This window comes from Canis lupus, chromosome 12 (genome assembly GCF_003254725.2).
Source record: "Canis lupus dingo isolate Sandy chromosome 12, ASM325472v2, whole genome shotgun sequence".
NCBI classification, from domain to species: Eukaryota; Metazoa; Chordata; class Mammalia; order Carnivora; family Canidae; genus Canis; species Canis lupus.
Genome location: NC_064254.1, coordinates 40656458 through 40676082, shown reverse-complemented (window position 1 = coordinate 40676082; position 19625 = coordinate 40656458). Strand labels below are relative to the sequence as shown.

The 19625-nt window shown below is 33.4% G+C and overlaps 1 protein-coding gene across 11 annotated transcripts in view; it reads left to right on the top strand.

The window, feature by feature from the left end:
* LCA5 (lebercilin LCA5) overlaps positions 1 to 19625 on the top strand; it is an 83695-nt gene that overhangs the window by 23516 nt on the left and 40554 nt on the right. For 4 of the 11 annotated variants that reach the window (XM_025444952.3, XM_049092270.1, XM_025444954.3 and 1 more), the window contains exons 2-3: positions 10100 to 10440; positions 14753 to 15282. In XM_025444952.3, the coding sequence (XP_025300737.1) occupies positions 10242 to 10440; positions 14753 to 15282 (729 nt within the window). In that variant the 5' untranslated portion in view covers positions 10100 to 10241. Of the gene's footprint in view, positions 1 to 6273; positions 6720 to 6782; positions 7293 to 7913; positions 7990 to 10099; positions 10441 to 14752; positions 15283 to 19625 lie in introns of those variants that run through there. The other 7 variants (XM_035697761.2, XM_049092269.1, XM_025444950.3 and 4 more) reach the window with 6 other exon arrangements.

The window sequence follows — 19625 nt, the reverse complement described above, 5'->3', positions numbered from 1 at the left end:
AGCTGTTCAGTTTTCCTAGCACCATTTATTGAAGAGAATGTCTTTCCCATTGTATATTTTACCTTCTTTGTCATAGGTTAATTGAACATGCAACTATTGGTTTATGTCTGGGCTCTCTATATTGTTCCATTGATTTATGTGTCTATTTTTGTGCCAGTACCTTCTGGGATTGTGATATCTCCAGCTTTTTTCTTCTTTCTCAAAATTGCTTTGACTCTTCAGGGTCTTTTATTCTTCTATACAAATTTTAGGATTATTTGTTTTAGTTCTGTAAAAAATATTGTTGGTATTTTGATAGGGATTGCATTGAATCTGTAGATTGCTCTGAGTAGTATGGACATTTTAACAGTATTAATTCTTCTAACCCAGGAACATGGTATGTCTTTCCATTTGTATCATCTTTAGTTTCTTTCATCAGTGTTTTATAGTTTTGAGAATATAGTTCTTTCACCTTCTGGTTAAGTTTATTCCTAGGCATTTTATTATTTGTAAAACAATTATAAATGGAATTAAAAAAAAATCCTTTTGGGCAGCCCCGGTGGCGCAGCAGTTTAGCGCCACCTGCAGCCCGGGGTGTGATCCTGGAGACCCAGGATCCAGTCAGGTTTCCTGCATGGAGCCTGCTTCTTCCTCTGCCTGTGTCTCTCTGCCTCTCTCTCTCTCTCTCTGAATAGATAAATATTTTTTTTTTAAAAGACTACAAAAAAAATCCTTTTTCTGCTACTTTGTTATTAGTGTATAGAAATGCAGCATTTCCACTTGTTAATTTTGTATCCTGCAACTTTATTGAATTAAGTTATTCTAATAGTGTTTTGGTGAAGTCTCTAGAGTTTTCCATGTATAGTTTCATATTACCTACAAATAGTGACAGTTTTACTTTTTCCTTTACCAATTTGGATGCCTTTTCTTTAGTTTTTTTGTTTATTGGTATAGCTAGGACTTCTAGTATTATTTTGAGTAAAGGTGGTGAGAGTGGACATTCTTATCCTGGTCCTGTTCTTGGAGGAAAAGCTTTCAATGTATTATCATTGAGTATGATAGGTCGTAGGTTTGACGAATATTGCCTTTATTATGTTGCAGTATGTTTTCTGTAAACTCACTTGTTGAGAGTTCTCAATAGACGGACAAATGGATTTTGAATTTTCTCAAATGTTTTTTTCTACATTTAATGAGATGATCATGATTTTTATCCCTCATTTTGTTATGTGGTAAATCATGTTGATGGTTTGTGGATATTGAACTGTCATTGTATTCCTACAATAAATCCCACCAAATGGTACTGAATGATTCTTTTAATGTATTGTTGAATGTGATTTGTTAATATTTTGTTGAAATTTTGCATTTGTGTTCATCAGGTTTATTGGCTTGTAGTTTTCTTTTTTGGTATCTTTGTTTTTAGATGAACATAATGCTGACCTTATAGACTGTATCTGGAAGCTTTCTTTCTCTTCTATTTTTGGAATAGTTTGAGAATAGGCATTCTTTGTTTTTGTTTTAAGTTTCTACTTAAATTCCAGTTAACATACAGTGTAATACTAGTTTCAGGTGTACAATATAGTGATTCAATGCTTCTATACAACACCTTGTGCTTAATTGCAAGTGCACTCCTTAGTCCCCTTCACCTACTTAACCCATCCCCCATCCACCTCTGGTAACCATCAGATTGTTCTCTATAGTTAGGAGTCTGTTTCCCGATTTGCCTCTCTCTCTCTTTTCCCCTAAGCTCGTTTGTTTTGTTTCTTAAATTCCACATTTGAATGAAATCATATGGTATTTGTTTTTCTCTGATTTCACTTAACATAATACTTTCTCATTCCATCTAAGCAAATGGTGTCATTCTTTTTTATGGCTGAGTAAAAACAGTGCGTCATGTATATATGTGATGGACTGTTTGTATATACTGTGATGTATATATGTAAAGATATATTTATCTTTTTTTTTTTTCCAGTCATCATCAATTTGGGCTGTTTCCATAGTTTGGCTATTGTAGATAATGCAGCTATAAATATCAGGGTGCATGTATCCCTTTGAATAAGTTTTTCTGTATTCTTTGGGTAAATACCTAGTAGTGCAATAAGGTAGTTTTTTTGTTTTGTTTTGTTTTTTAGATTTTATTTATTCATGAGAGACACACACAGAGAGAGAGAGAGAGAGAGAGAGAGAGAGGGGGGCAGAGACACAGGCAGAGGGAGAAGCAGGCCCCACGCGGGCAGCCTGACATGGGACCCAATCCCGGGTGTCCAGGATCACCTGGCCTGAAGGCGGCGCTAAACTGCTGAGCCACCTGGGCTGCCCGGTAGTTTCTTGTTTGTTTTTTTTTTTTTTTTGAGAGAGAGGGAATGGGGAGGAGCAGAGGGAAAGTATCTTAAGTAGGCTCCATGTTCTCAGAGTGGAGCCTGATAGGGGGCTCAGCCTCACTATCCTGGGATCATGACCTGAGCCAAAATCAAGAGTTAGACATTTAAATGACTGAGCCACCCAGGTGCCCCAGGTAGTGCTATTTTTAATTTTTTGAGGAACCTTCGTACTGTTTTCAGTTTTCAGTGGGCTGTACCAGTTTGCATTCCCAATAGCAGTGCAAGAGGGTTCCCCTTTCTCCACAACCTTGCCAGCACCTGTTGTTTCTTGTGTCTCTTATTTTAGCCCTTCCGACAGGTATGAGGTGATACTTCATTGTAGTTTTGATTTATATTTCTCTGATGATCTGTGATATAGAGCATCTTTTCATGTATCTGTTGGCCATCTGTTGCCTGCGGAAAAATGTCAAGAGTAAGTATTCTTTAAAAGTTTGGTTGAATTCATTTGTGAACTCATCTGATCCTAGATTTTTGCTTGTTGGGAGTTTTTTAATTACCAGTTCAGTTTAAAAAAAATTTTTTTTACTAGTAATCAGTTATTTAGGTTTTCTGTTTCTTCATGATTCAGTTTTGGAAGGATTGTTTCGTTATGTTATGTTTTGTTTTGTTTTTTAGGAAATTATCCATTTCTTCTAAGTTGTCCAATTTGCTGACATATAATTTTTTATAATACTCTATTATAATTCTGTGTATTTCATTTGTTACTTCTCTTTGATTTCTAATTTTATTTGTGTGTTCTTTCTTGGTGAGTCTGGCTAAAGGTTTACCAATTTTGTTTATCTTTTCAAAGAACTGGCTCTTAGCTTTATTGATATTTTTGTTCTTTATTTCACTTATTTTCACTCTGATTTTTATTATTATTTTTTCCTCTTTATTTGAAATGTTGCTTGTTTCTTGTATCCCAAGGATTTTAGACTGCTGTGTTTTCATTTGTCTCTAGGTGTTGTTTGATTTTCTCTTTGATTTCTTTGTTGACTCATTGATTGTTTAGTATTTATACTTTTTAAGATTTATTTACTTATTCTAGAGAGAGAAAGCACTCGAGAGTGTGAGTGAGAGGAGGGTAGGGCAAGAGCATCTGCAAGCAGATGCTCTGCTTAGTGGGGAGTCTGGATGCAGGGCTCAATCTCATGACTTCTGAGTCAAAACCAAGAGCTGAATGCATAACTGACTGAGCCACTTAGGTGCCCCAGAACTTTATAAGAAAAATTGATATTTGTTTTAGTAGTTGGCCTTACTTCATCTTTATTTATTCCTTTTTTAAGTCTAATATTTCTTTTTTTTAATTTATTTTTATTTATTTATGATAGTCACACAGAGAGAGAGAGAGAGAGGCAGAGACACAGGCAGAGGGAGAAGCAGGCTCCATGCACCGGGAGCCCGACGTGGGATTCGATCCCGGGTCTCCAGGATCGCGCCCTGGGCCAAAGGCAGGCACCAAACCGCTGCGCCACCCAGGGATCCCTAAGTCTAATATTTCATATCTTTTGTTTCTAACTTGTTACTTTATTTCTTTGCTTATGTGAATTGTTTTTTTCTGGCAGTACTATTAGTCAGGCTGCAGTGCTCCCACAAGGTCTAAGTACTAATTTTTTAAAAGTGAATTTTCATAAGTGTCTAAATATCTATTCTTTAGGAAGGCTTAGGTCACTGAGTGCTTATATTTTCTAAGGAATGTTTATTTTCATGAACAATTGTAACATACTATGGGATGTTACAAATTTATGTAGGTTAGAAAACCCACTTTAGTTCAGAATAGATCCTAAGTCAGAAACTGGACAAAGATAAGATATTCTCTAGTATTTCGGGGGTTACTCTTAATTTTTTTGTTACCATTAAAGTGTTTTAATATAATTAACAGGTAATATTCTTAGGGAATATATAAAGGATATGTATATAATATATTATCACTTTTTCTTAATCTTTTTTTGCTGGAGGAACCAGACCTTGCCCTAAAAGAACTCGCGGTGTATTCTTGCTCAGTTTGCTTTCCTCATTTTCTATAACGATGTCTGTATTATTAATTTTTGTTGACTGAATTGGTGCATGAATTGAATAGTAGTTTCGTGGACTTTGGAAAAGAGATTACTTATATCAAGTTGTCTTAAGAGACAACTGTTAGAAATAATTGGCTTTAAAATATATTTATTATTAAAGATTTGTGTTTTTCTCTTTTTTTTCTTGAAGACCATACTAAAACTATATTAAAGAAAAGTAACAGAATGAACCTATGATTTTGAAGGGGTAACAGGGTACTCTCAGAAGATGACATCACAGCACATTTCTGAAGGAGGAAAAGAGTAATGATAGATGAAACACATTGGAACAGAGAAAACTGTGTCTGAAAATATTCAAGAGGGAACTACAGCAAAGAAAGATTCAGATGTATCCGACAGAATCTTAGAGAACCTTAGAATTTGAAAAGCCAGAGAGAAAGGCTAATTTTTTTTTTGAAGGTGTTTTTTTTTTTAATTTATTTTTTATTGGTGTTCAATTTACTAACATACAGAATAACCCCCAGTGCCCGTCACCCATTCACTCCCACCCCCCGCCCTCCTCCCCTTCTACCACCCCTAGTTGGTTTCCCAGAGTTAGCAGTCTTTACGTTCTGTCTCCCTTTCTGATATTTCCCACACATTTTTTCTCCCTTCCCTTATATTCCCTTTCACTATTATTTATATTCCCCAAATGAATGAGAACATATAATGTTTGTCCTTCTCCGACTGACTTACTTCACTCAGCATAATACCCTCCAGTTCCATCCACGTTGAAGCAAATGGTGGGTATTTGTCATTTCTAATAGCTGAGTAATATTCCATTGTATACATAAACCACATCTTCTTTATCCATTCATCTTTCGTTGGACACCGAGGCTCCGAGAAAGGCTAATTGAATATGAGAAAGGAAGAATAGTTGAAAAACTATAATAGTTATGCTTTCTTTCCTAACCAATCCCATACACAATGACTCTGTAACATTCCCAGCCCCTCACCATTCCCTTTCTTTCTCATCAAAAAATACGGAAGTAATTTCTTCAGGAAATCAAAATAAAGACAACCCTAAAGAAGAAGTAGAGTTGCCATGGTGGACATTTGTATCTGGAGATTATCCCTCGTCGTTCTAGCTTTTAGGGAGTCCCCCGGAAAATGGCTGATTCTCTGCTATTCTTTCTAAAGCAAAATGTGCCAGTCAGGAAGCCCTATTCATTATGTCCACAGATAGATAGATAGATAGATAGATAATCAATAGACAACCAAAAATTACCTTCAAAGAAACAAAACTATATATAAATGAAAACCCAATGAAAAGAGAAAAACTGTCACCCTGTGAAACAGAGTTCCTGGATCAGAAGATAATTTAACGCAAACAAAATGTCTATTTAGTGTTCTCAGAGGAATGAAAATATATTGCCTCAGTAAAGCAAGAACAAAGTAATTATTTTAAAAAACCAGAACAAGAAAGAGTTCTTGGAAATTAAGGTGTTTGCACAAAGTAAAAAAACAAAAAACAACAACCTGGATAATTAAAAGATAAGTTGAGTGAAAATAGAAAATCAGAAAGCAGGTCTATTATTTAGCCAGTAGAAGCCTCAAAAAGAATAAACAGGAAAGTCAGTTATCAGAAAAGTAACATAACATTTCTAGTGTTTAAAGATACTTGTTTCAATATTCAAAGGAAGAGGGAGATAAAGGGGCAACACAATCAATGAAAAAAGACCCACCACCATGCACACTGTTGTGGAATTTCAGTATAAGAGGAGGGAAAATCCTAAAAACTCCTATGGAGAAAAAGAAAAGGATAACATATAAGGGAATGAGAATCAGGTGAACATAACTAGAGTGTAAACTCCATAATGGCAGGGATTTTTGTGGTGGTTTTTCATTATGGTTACATGATGAGACCTCAGAAAAAATACATGTTGAATAAAAGAAAGAGTATAACATCTTGCAAGAACCTCTGAGAATTTAGAACACAATAGAGTAGTGTCCTTAAAGTTCTGAGAGAAAATAACTTAGAATGCAGAATTTATGAAAACTACCAAATTGGAGGGCAAAATATATTCTCTGGTACAAGACTCAGAACATTTATCTCAACTTATTTACCCTTTCTATGCAAGTTATTTGAGGATATGAACCGGTAAAATGATGATCAAAACTAATAAAGATGATGTCATGAGCTATTAGAAATGGTGATGAACTCCTGAGTATTATAAAAATTATTTCAGAATGACAGTGGAACAACAGGTCTACAAAGTAATTGGTTTAAATTAGAATCGGAAATAATTGATCTCTAAGAAAAATGTCTTTAAGAAGAAGAATGGAATGGGTTTCAGGCTATAGATAGAATGACTAAGCAAGCTAGGTAAGTAGTGATATAGGAAGGTTGTTTTTTCTTTTCAGTAAGAAAGAAGGACAATTAGAAATTCTGAGAAGAAACCTATAACGTACAAGTCATTTCATGTTGCAACCATTTAAAATGAGTCACAAGTTAAGTCCTCATTTTTATAGTCTTAAGTTGCTAATTCAAGAAATAGCATAAGCATGAAAGTATAAGCCACTAAAATAGCTATCCCAGGTAGAAGGGCTTGGATAATGGGACAGTGGATTTTTTTTTGTAAACTATGCGCATATATTTGAGGCAGGGATGGGGAAGGGTGAGTGCTGGTGCATAGGAGATGAATGGCAGGTAATGTTTTCTGTGTTTTATTTTCTTTTTTTTTTTTTTTTTAAGATTTTATTTATTTATTTGACACAGAGAGAAAGCAGGCGAGCGCAAGCAAGGGAGCAGCAGGCCGAGGGAGAAGCAGGCTCTCTGCTGAGCAGGGAGCCCCACATGGGGCTCCATCTCATGACCTGGGATCCTGATTGAGCCACTCAGGCGCCCCTGTAGTTTCTATCTTTTGCAATGAAAAGTTAGGTGGCACTCTAAGATGGGGTAGGTCCTAGGGAGCTACTTCTGCTATATGCTTATAAACAAATAATCCTCGTACAATATGATTAGCTTGTAATTATACTATCGGAATCAAAACTGAGTCTTTGGCAAGGAATATCAATCAGAATTTACTGAGCATTTTGTATGTTTGTATTGTAAATGTAATTGTCGATTTTCACCGAGCGCTTACTTTGTCATAATTATTGAATTATCCTATGTAACTGTCACAGTAATTCTCTAAGGTTACTATTATTATTCCCTTTAAAGATGAGATCATTGAAATTTCAGTGAGCTAAACACCAGTATGTATAGCTTTTTAAACTTAAGTTAATTAAAATTCAACAAAATTAAAAATTAGTATTCAGTCACATTTGCCACAGTTTAGGTGCTCAATAGCCATATGTGGTCAGCTACCTTACCAGATAGCACAGATTATAGATCATTTCCATTCTTGCTGAAAGTTTTATTGGATAGCCTTGCCCTACAGAACCTTTTAAAAAAAATTTAGTTTATCCTTTAACTTTTTAAAAATATGAAACATTATATCAATTTGTAATCATCTTTCTTTGATAAATGGTGACATACTATACATGCTTTGTCCATATTTCTTAATATATTGTGCAGATCACTCCAGACCACAGAAAATACACAGAAGTAGTCCTTATTCCTCTACTAGCTTCATAGTACTATCCTTCATTGTGTGAGTATATAGTCAGTTCTTTATTGATGGTCCTTTTGATTGTCTTAGCCTCTGATGCTGTAATATTGCTGCAGTGGACAGTTTTAGTGCTGCCTTATATGGATGTCTTTTCCATATAGTACTAGAACCACTGTATTTGAAATACTAATTTCATCAATGAGATTTTTGTTTTTTTCTAAATATTACAAACAATTATTCTAATTAAAAAAGTAATCCAATTTTATTTTGTTAGAAAATGAAAATATATAAAGAGAGAAAAAAATCACCTAAAATTCATATTGCCCAGACACTATTTTGTTATATTTGTATCTTATTTTGCACATTGTTTTTTTCAGTTCCTGAGGGAAGAATACTCAGTGTTTTCAGTATTTTTTTTTTCCAATGAATATGTGTAGTTGAGATCTTACTGTATTCACTAGTTTGAATTTTGTCTTTTCCAAAGTAGTTTAAACATTTTCTCTGGTAACACAAACTTTTTTAAGTTTGAAATTATGCTGTATTGATTTTTATAATATTCTTAATTATTTTGCAGTGGTTACACATTTACATTGCTTCCTTAAAAAAAATGTACTGTGGGGTGCCTGGGTGGCACAGTTGGTTAAGTGATGGACTCTTCTTTTCACCTCAGGTTGTGATCTCAGGGTCCTGAGATCCAGGAGTGCATCTGTCTCCATGCTCTGCGCAGTTTGCTTGAGTCTCTCTTCCCCTTTCTTCCTGTTTCCCCCTGAATACACCACTGCACGTGTGCTCTCTCTCAAATCTTTTAAAAAATCATACTGCATAAACATTTGTGCATAACTTTTCGCATTTTTAGAATTATTTTCTTGTTTAGGAATGGAATTATTGGATCAAAGTTTAAAAGCGCAATTAGAGTTTTAGTATGTCTTGCCAACTTTTTTCCCAAAAATCTTGTAAATCTTTTCTTGATAGGCATTCTAGCAGCATTGAATGTTGTTTTGAAAAACTTTGGTAAGTTTAAAAATGATATCTGAAGTTGAATTTTTTTTTTTAATTTTTATTTATTTATGATAGTCACAGAGAGAGAGAGAGGCAGAGACATAGGCAGAGGGAGAAGCAGGCTCCATGCACCAGGAGCCCGACGTGGGATTCGATCCCGGGTCTCCAGGATCGCGCCCTGGGCCAAAGGCAGGTGCTAAACTGCTGCGCCACCCAGGGATCCCTGAAGTTGAATTTTTTTTAAAGATTTTATTTATTTGTTCACGAGAGACAGAGAGAGAGAGAGAGAGAATTTGAATTTTTTTTTTAAAGATTTTATTTGTTCGAGAGAGAGAGAGAGAGAGAGACATAGGTAGAGGGAGAAGCAGGCTCCTTGCAAGGGGCCTGATGTGACACTCGATCCCCAACACCAGATCATGCCCTGAGCCAAAGGCAGACGTTCAACCACTGAGCCACCCAGGCATCCCTGAAGTTGGTTATTTTTATGTGCCTAGCATTTGTATTGCCTGCTGTGGTTCTTAACATGTATTTACCCACTTAACTTTTGATTTCATATATTTCTCCTGGGGTGGTATGAGTATTTATATATGTTAAGGATGGTAACCATTTTTCTGTCATACTGCAAATGTTTTTAATCAGGTGTTTTAATTTGTTTAATTTTTTACATACTTACTTTTTTTTTCAACTTTAGTTTTATATTTTTATGTAGTTAGGGTTTTTTTTTTCTATTAGCAGGGTTGCCTTAACTGCCACCTGCCTCCCCAGAAAAGAAAAAAAATGGCTATTTGGTCATTATACATTTGTCAGAAATCAGGATTTGTGTTTTATTATAAATTTTAAGATTTAGGGGAGTCAAATTGAGTTAATAACTTTTATTCAAAAACAGTTATATGTCAGGCATTTTACACATGTTCTGTCCAATCTACAATGTTCTGTCTTTTCTCCAAATACTGTAAGTAACAATGTGTGAAAATACAGATGAATTGAATTATTGCCTCTTTTAAAAATTATTAGTATTTTATTTTATAATATATTTAATTGTAATTAACTGTAAAACCTATTTCACAAAATATGAGTTTCCTTTTCCCTTCCTTAATTGTAGTGACAAAAAGTGTGTATCTTCTGTTTGCTAATGTGCTAATCTCTACTACAGATACCTAGAGAAAACAAATTGCAGACATGAATGTTATCACCAGGATCTGAAGACTCTAAACATTGCTCTTGAGGCTCCTCATGGATTTTTTTGGAGAAAGGAATCTGTGAAATTATGTGAATAGAGACCATTTTTCAAAACAATGGGGGAAAGAGAAAGAAGTCCAGATAATGATCGAGAAAGTAAGGCAGGCAAACACCATTACTCTTATTGTTCATCTGATTTTGGAACTACTCCACAGTCTTCTGGCCGGTCATCGCTGGTCAATTCCTCCTCACCTAAGAGTATTAAGGGAAAAAATCCCAAAAGGCAAATATCAGATAGCCAAGTGCATCATCAAGGTAAGAGTTCTTTGAAAGAGCCCAGTGGACCTAGAACATTCATTTTGAGTTTTTAGGAAAATTGTATGAATGAAACTTCTGTTACTATGTATATTGATATATGCATGGCAATGGGCTGATTGATGTTTTGAGTAATATGTATTTTTGTATATATAGTTTTATATATATGTATGTATAGTTGTGTATATAATGTTATATATAGTTGTTGCTTATGGTGTTGTGTATTATCCTTTGTTATAATCAAAATTGTACTATATACAGAAGAAGGAACCATAAATAAGCCTTCTCGTTCTCTTCCCAAATAAATGTGGGGTTTTTTTGATGTTTCTAATGTAAAGGCAAAAAAAAAAAAAATCACAAAATGTTTATACCTTTTTTAAATCTTCATTTCTAAAAAGCAATAAAAGATATTGCTATAAAGTATTTAAAGGGCATTTTATATATGGAGTAAAATTACTTCCTCTAGGTTACACAGTGCTTATTACAAAAGTTCAAATTAAATCTAGAAATGGAACTTGGGACTTGGGACCACACACACTCTGTTTTCTACAAAACTGTGTTATAATGGAAACAAGATTAATCATTAGAAATAATTAGACTTATTAAAATGTTACCAGTTTGGAACTGCATTGATTTTTACAAAATTCTTAATTATTACCTATTTGACAAGGCAATGTTCTAGAAATCTCTTCTTCATCTTACTGAATTTCTGATAAAAAAAACCCCTGATGTACTGTACTTAGTAACTTGTACTTGACCACCATAGAAAAATAGACCATAGAAAAATAAGTCAAAGTAAATGAGGTAATTATATTATGCACTAAAAAATGCAGCACAGTTGTGACGCACTAGCTTAGAATGATTATAGAGTTTAGATTGCAAGGCAGGGAAGAGTAAAATTGGAAGCCAAAAAGGAAAATGGGCTAGGTCATGAAACACCTTGAAACCTATAATATATTGGCTGTTTCTGTAGGGAAATAGCTATTGAACAGATTTAGCAGGAGTGTAATTAAATTTGCCTTTATGAATTTTTACTTTGAAAAATAATATTTGCTTTAAAATATTTGCAAAGAATATGTGTTACTTTTGAAAGCAACCTTCTCATGGACCCCTGGTTTTTCTTTTTTTTCTTTTTTTTTTTTTTTGACTGTGCATTGCTGCAAGTTTTTGGTCTTTTCCTCCAAATCTGTCTCAGCGTGAGCCTTTTGTTTTGATTTTGTGGTTGAATGCATGACCTGATACTAAGTTTTTGCTATCTCAATTAAGAACAAATGTTAGAAAATACCTATTTATTCCTAAGAAATAACTTACATGTTTGGGAAATTATTGATACTTTAATTTTTCACTACTTCCCCAGAAGCAGTTTAGGAGGCTACCCAATTAGGGAGTCAAAAATTCTTAAACCTTACCTTATTTAAGAAGATAATTGAGAAAGAGCTTTAAAAATCAGTTTCAACATCACTCAGAAAAATTTCAGTTTTTATCTTCAGTCTGACTTGTACTGTATTCTATTTTGTATTGTCTTCTGAATTAAAATCTCTGATAATTTATCTACCTTAGGTCAGCCAACGGGACCACAGCAACTACAGTTAAAACACTTTAGGGTTTCCTTAAACACTGAATTCATTACTTTGTAAGTTGGCAACTGCCAGTATATACAGTAATCTAAGGAAAGAACAAATGTGGTTAAAACATCATCTTGAACACTTGAATTTGTGGATTTGCATGTTTGATAAAATATTCTTCCTTTCTCTTATTGATTTTTGGCATATCTTATTATTTTTAAGAAATAAAATTGTTGCTTTATAAAAAGTTAAATGCATAATGATAAAATTTAATAAGTTTGTTATACGTGTTTATAAATATATTACATGTTATGTACTTATATTTCATTTTTTATCCGTATAAATATCATGAGTTATTTCTGGATGCATAATTCATCTTTACTACATTTTTTTAAAGGAGTCATATTTTATTTTTATCACCTGAAGGAAGAAAAAAAATAATATTTTCTCACCTTTTCCACATTGACTTAATAAAGGGTAGATGAGTGATATATATGACAATCATCTTTTCTCTTATTTGCACTGTATTTCATCTTGATAGTTTTAAAAATGAAAATAAAGAAGTAAATGACAGCTAGGAAGTATTTTTGAGTTCAGTTTAAGTGTATTTTTATGATCAGTTTATAGTCTTGCTAATAGAATATGCTAAAAATAGATGTTCAGATTTTTAGGATGTGAAAAAGTTGGTTTTGGAAGCTCTTTCTGTCTAAACAGTTGAAGTAAGGTATTAATGGAAAATTCTATCCTGATTCTTATATAGGCTTTAACTTTTCAAATAAAATAAGTTTCTAGTTGTATGAAATCTTGTTTGTTAAGGAATATAATTTTATACTTAAAAATCAGAGATTGGAATAGTTAACATTCATCTTTATGTATAATCATTTTTATGTATAAAGTTTCTGTCATTCCAAGAAGTGAGTACATATTCCATAATAGTATATGGATACCAAAACTGTTAACTCAGTATGTTGGGAAAGAAAGAAAATTGAAATGATGGATGCTCCAGTTTAAAATTGGAGCAGTAAAAAAAAATAAAGTAAAATAAAATAAAATTGGAGAATTACTGTCCAGGGGAAATATAATGCAGGTCACAAACACAAGCCACGTATGTAATTTTATATTGTCTGATAACCACATTAAAAAAGAAAAATAGATAAAATTAATTTTAATGGTATATTTTAACACATCTGAAATAGTATCATTTTTAAATGTAGTTAATATACAACACTGTATTTGGAACATTATGCATTTTTTTGGAAATAATTTGAAATTCAGTATGTATTTAACAGTTACGGCATATCTCAGTTTGGACTATCCATATTTAAAATCTTTCAAGCCACATGTGGCTAGTGACTGTTTACTATATTGGATAGTATAGTTTCAAAGTTGCAAGTAGACTTTCCCTCATTTCTTATTATTACCAATTCCTTTTGTGTATTCACACAATTATATACACAGTTGTGTATTCACACAATTATAGAAATCAGTACACATTCAAAACATATTCTTTACAATCTTCCATTTTTTTTAAATAAACTTTGTAATAGAAATTGTAAATATTGTTACTCTTAATGGTATGCATGGCTGGAGAGAGGATAGAAAAAGGTTGAATCTTCTAGTTTTCCTTTTTTTCCCCCTCTGGAATGCATTTCCTTCTTGGAAAAGATGCAGTCACCTTGGAGAGTAAAGTTCATTATTCTCAACTGTGGCAGACTTCCAGATGTCGTTTTTAAAGGGCAGGTGCTTTTTATATTGGGGCCTAAGTTTAATGATTTTTTAGTAAAAATGACATTCCAGATTTTTGCAAAATGTTATTTAATATGTACAGTTTAAAGATTTTATATGCCTGTATTCTTTAGGGTGTAGTTTTTTGTGTTTATCTTCTCAAATTGCATCAAATGTTTTTGATTTGAATCTCACACAAAAGAAAGCCTTTGAGCAAGCATGTAAGATCACATCTGTACTGCTAAAAGTGTTTTGATTTTCAATCACTGATAAATGGGATTAAGTTCTTATTACTGACAGAGAATATTTGTGGAGAACTTCCTGTTTTACATACATTCTTTGTTTAATACTCAAAACAGCCTAGTTATGTAGGTGATGTTATCCTCATGCTGTGGGTGGGGACAATAAACTGGAAAAGTTTAGCGGAATTGCCCAAGGAGTTAATAAGTTAATGAAAGTCTGATTCCCAAGTCATCTCTCTGTACAGTGTAGTGTTGTCTTGTTTCCCCCAAATAAAAAAGAAGTGCTAATTAATTTAGAGAAGACATTGTGGAAAATTTCCACATTGCAAATTATAATTCCAAATATCTTGGCATCAATTGCTTGAATATTTCAATGTTTTGTCCAGTATTTTTTAAACACCATGCTGATGATCCTTGTGTTCAAATTCTGGCTTGCCATATTATCTATAAAGTTAAAAATGGTATAGCCTGATGCTGCCATTTTTTAAAGTAATGTAGAATAATTCCCTGTATACTATTGAGATATCATTTTGATAACTCAGAATATTCTTGACCTTTCTTTTTTTTTTTTTTTATTCTTGACCTTTCTTAAAAAGGTTTCTGAACCTTTCTTAATAAAAATGTTATATTAAGATCTCTAAATAAACATGATATTTAAATATTAAAGATCATATTTAAGGAACAAAACGAAGAATGTCATAGATCCACTTGTGTTAGAATAAATAAATAATATTACATAAGTACAGCTTTCACTTTACGTTATTACTGTTTCTCTTTTAGCCCCTAGGAAGCCAAGCCCTAAGGGTGCACCAAACAGAAAGGGAGTCCGAGTGGGATTTCGCTCCCAGAGCCTCAATAGGGAGCCACTTTGGAAAGATACTGATCTTGTTACAAAACGGGTTCTATCTGCAAGACTGCTAAAAATCAATGAATTGCAGAATGAAGTAACTGAACTCCAGGTCAAGTTAGCTGAGCTGCTAAAAGAAAATAAGGCTTTGAAAAGACTTCAATACAGACAGGAGAAAGCCCTGAATAAGTTTGAAGATACAGAAAATGAAATCTCACAACTTATTGCTCGTCATAACAATGAGATTACAGCACTCAAAGAACGCTTAAGAAAATCTCAAGAGAAAGAACGGGCAACTGAGAAAAGGGTGAAAGATACAGAAGGTGAACTATTTAGGACAAAATTTTCCTTACAGAAACTGAAAAAGATCTCTGAAGCTAGACACCTACCTGAGCGAGATGATTTGGCAAAGAAACTAGTTTCAGCAGAGTTAAAATTAGATGACACCGAGAGAAGAATTAAGGTAAAATTTATACAGCTTCTAATTGTGCTGCTCTGTGTTGTTTTTCATCAAGTATTTAATGTGCTCTGTTAAGATTGCTTATTACAGTTCAGCATATGCTTGGAAACAAAAACTATTTTTTGAATATTTTTAAAATTGTCTTTCTGAGTAAGACATTAGGGAAAAATTAAGATTGCATATTTAAGAGCAATATACAAAAAAATTATACATTATTGGGCTACCTGTTAATGAATGAGTGTTTAATTCCATGAATCTTAGTCATTTTGGGAAAATACATTATTTGATTATCTGATTGTTTCTGTAAAATTGAGAAATGATGCACTAATAGCTATAGTGTATAAAACTGACATTTGGGGCCATTGTATAAGAAATGCCACATGAAAAATACTTTGTTTTTATTTCTTTGAACATTTATAAAGACATTTTTGGGGGCAGGGCTTTACCCTTATTCCCCCAAATAGAAACTAATATGAGAGGTAGGTGGAAGAATGTTGAGTTACTACTCTGAGGATATAGCAAAGCTTTTAAAAAGATATTTTTCTTGGAACAAGTTGAAAAAATAGTACTACCCGATGACTGTTATGACTGTTACACAAAGAATTTATATTAGATACTACGTGGTATATGAGTGTGTGTATCATGTATACTTGATAAAATTGCATGCAACTAATACATATACAATGTATATATATGTATGTATATATTTATGTGTATATCAAAACAGAAGCCCTGAGTTAGGGCTTAATAAGATATATGAGTAGTTTGGAAAGCAAAACTAGGGAAAAAGTATGGGAATAATGTCTGCTGTGAGAGCTCTCTGAACAGGTGTTATTTTATTTTATTTATTTTAGAGAGAGCACACAAGCATGAGCAGGGGGAGAGTCAGGGGGAAACGATGACTCCTCACTGAGCAGGGAGCCTGATGATGCCATGCAGGGCTCAATCCTAGGACCTGAGCCGAAGGCAGACCCTTAATCAATTGAGCCACCCAAGCACCCCTAATTAGGTGTTTTTTAATACATGGTATGTTATAGTACTTCTCTGTGTAGTATACCATGTTCAGTGTACCAATGCTAAGTCCAGGGGCAGTAGCTTAGTAATACAGTGTACATCAGTGGTCAGGAAAAGTGCCTAACTTATTCTATGCTATTCTATACCAACAGTAATCATCTCTGTTTCAGTGCACAGAAGATACTCCATTGTGTAGGATTCATCAGTGATCAACTCAAACTGCAGAGCAAACAGGGAAATTTACCTTGAGGTGGGGTGGGGGTAGAGACTGAAAGCAAATATTGTCACAACAATTTAATTTATTTTTAAAAGAATGTATAAAATGCACTATATCATGGATTTTAAAATTGGGAGCCAAGAGCACAGAATGCTAATAATGATAAAAAACAAAACACAGTTCTGTGTATGTATAAAACTAAAGAACATGGTGCTGCAATGTAGACACACACACATAAATACACCCACATATACTGTGGTTCTCTCTTATAGCGTTATAAAGGAGATTTATGGAACTTTGGGAGGAAGAGGAGAAAGAAGGAAAAGAGGAAAAACAGAAGTCTGGATTCTGAGTAGTAGATAGAGGTTAATTATATAGCTGCCCACTTGGCAGCATGAAAATCAGTCATCTGTAGTAATGTCTTTGAAATAGTTGTTAACTCCATAGTGGCCTCATTTTTTTTTCATGCTAGATATAAAAAAAAATGTTTTTAACTTTATGAGTTAATTGTATAGATTGATAAGCAGTTGTATGAAAATTATATACAGAGATCCCATATACCTTTCATCCAGTTTCCAGTGGTAACATACTGCATAACTACAGTATATTATTGCAACCAGGAGCTTTGTTTTTGATACAGTGATACAATCCATGCATTCATTTGTGTTTGTGTGTGTGTGTGTATATATATGTTTAGTTCTATTCAGTTTTATCACATGTGGATTTATGTGACCACCACCAGAGTCAAAATGCAGAACAATTCCATTACAAGGATCCTGTGTTACCAGCTTTTATAAACACAGCTACCTTCTTGCCTTCTCTCTAACCTGTGACATCCACTAATCTGTTCACTATTTCTATAATTTTGTCATTTTAAGAATGTTATATAAGTGAAATCATGTGGTATTTAGGCTTTTGAGATGAATAGATTTCATTTTTTTCCCCTTGAGTTCCATCCAAGTTGTTGTATATATCAATAGTGTGTTCTTTTTTTATTCCTGAGTAGTATTCCATGGTATGGATGTATTACAGTGTTATGGCACATCCCATTGGAGGACATCAGGGTTGTTTCCAGTTTTTAGCTCTTAACTAATAATGCTGCTGTGATCATTCATATACAGATTTTTGTGTGAACATAAATTTTCTTTTTTCTGGGATATATGCCTCAAAGTGCATTTGGTTGACTTGTATGACAAATGCAATTTTGGTTTTGTAAGAAACACCATTCTCTTTGTAGAATGGCAGTGCTATTTTACATTTCTACTGGCAATGTATAAGTGATCCAATTTTTCCACATCCTTGTTGCCACCATCTGATGTTACTACTCTTCTGTATTGTAGCCATTCTGATAGGTGTATAGTCCTATTTTCTGGTTTTAACTTGTATTGTTCCTAATGGCTAATGATATACATCTTTTCATGTGCTTATTTGCCATCTGTAGATTATTTTCATGTTGTTCATGTTTTTGCCTATTTTCTAATTGTATCATTTACTGATCTTTTTAAGTTCTAGTTACAGGTTCTTCGTCAGATATGTGGTTTGCAAATATTTTCTCCTAGTCTGTAGCTTGTCTTTTCATCTTCTTCACAGGGTCTTTCAGAGGGAAAGTTTTAAATTTTGATGTAATTGTAGTTTATCAGATTTTTCTTATGAATTGTGCTTTGGTGTAAAGTCTAAGAATTCTTTGCCTATTTCTATCATCCTTTCTCTGTAGCCCCAGAGATTTTCTACTGTGTTTTTATCCAAAAGGTTTATGGTTTTATGTTTTACTTTCAAGTACAATGAGTTAATTTTTGTATAAGATGTAAGGTTTAAGTTGAGGTTTTTTTTTTTTTTTTTTTCCTGCCTGTGGTGCCTAGTTACTCCAGTACCATTTGTTAAAAGGCTATCCTTCTTCCATTGAATTTGGCACCTTTATCAAAAATCAGTTGGGCATATTTTTGTGGGTCTATTTCTGGTTTCTCTAGTCTGTTATATTGGTTTATGTGTCTGTCCCTCTGCCAATACCGTTCTTCATTCTAGGCAACATAGTAAGCCGTAACATCAGGTAGAGTAGTTCCTCTCATGTTATGCTTTATTTTTAAAAGTTTGGCTGTTTTAACTCTTCTAGGTCCTTTTCCTTTCCATATCAACTACAGGATAAGCTTGTCTTTGTCTACAAACACCTTCCTGGGATTTTAATGGGAAATGCATTAAACATGAATCAATTTGTGGAGAATTGATATGTTGAACCTTCCTACTCTTGAACATAGTATATTCCTCCATTTATTTAGGTCATCTCTGATTTCTTCCACCATCATTTTGTCATTCTCCGGCTATAGATCCTACAGGTTTTGTTAGATTATGCCTATATATTTTATTTTCTTTAGAGTAATTGTAAATAGTTTCAGTTTTCTCTGGATGACAAAATTATGTTTGAACTTTGATTTTCAAATTTCAAAGTTTCTTTTTTTGTTATTATTTTCATAAGAGGTTATGAATGTTTTATGCACATGAGGGAATAGCTTGGTTTCAGAAGTTTACTCTCAAATTTTAGGAGTGTTGAGTTAATTAGCTGTAAGTCTCAGAGTTTGGTTGGGAGATATAAACTACTTCATTTCTGTTGTGTTTGAAGTTATATTGGAATTGACACTTAATATGTTATCATGAAACTCCTTCTCTTAAATCAATCTTATTTCAGCTATCACACCATATACTAGCTCTCTTCTGAATGGAGGAGCCTCGGCAATGCACCTGAGGGTAATTCTCTATTTTTTAGCTTACCTTTTCATATTTCCTAAGGTCTTTGGCCCATTATATATATCTTTCATAATCTCAGTAATCAACCCAAAATTTGAAATATTTATTATTTAGTTTCTTAATTTGGTGTGAAATTTAGCTTTTACTTTTGTGCCTCATTGATTTACTCATTTTTATTACTTTACCCGACACTAAATTAATATTTTTTCTTCAAATTCAGTAGGTTATACTTACTACCATTAATTGGGTAAAGGAAAAATGTAGGACCTCAATTGTGATATGTTTCATTTTACACATTAAGACCCAGGAAAGTCCTGAGTATCCTTTGTAATTAAACTGAAATATTAGTAGTGCTGTTTTCAAGTTCTGTGTTGCT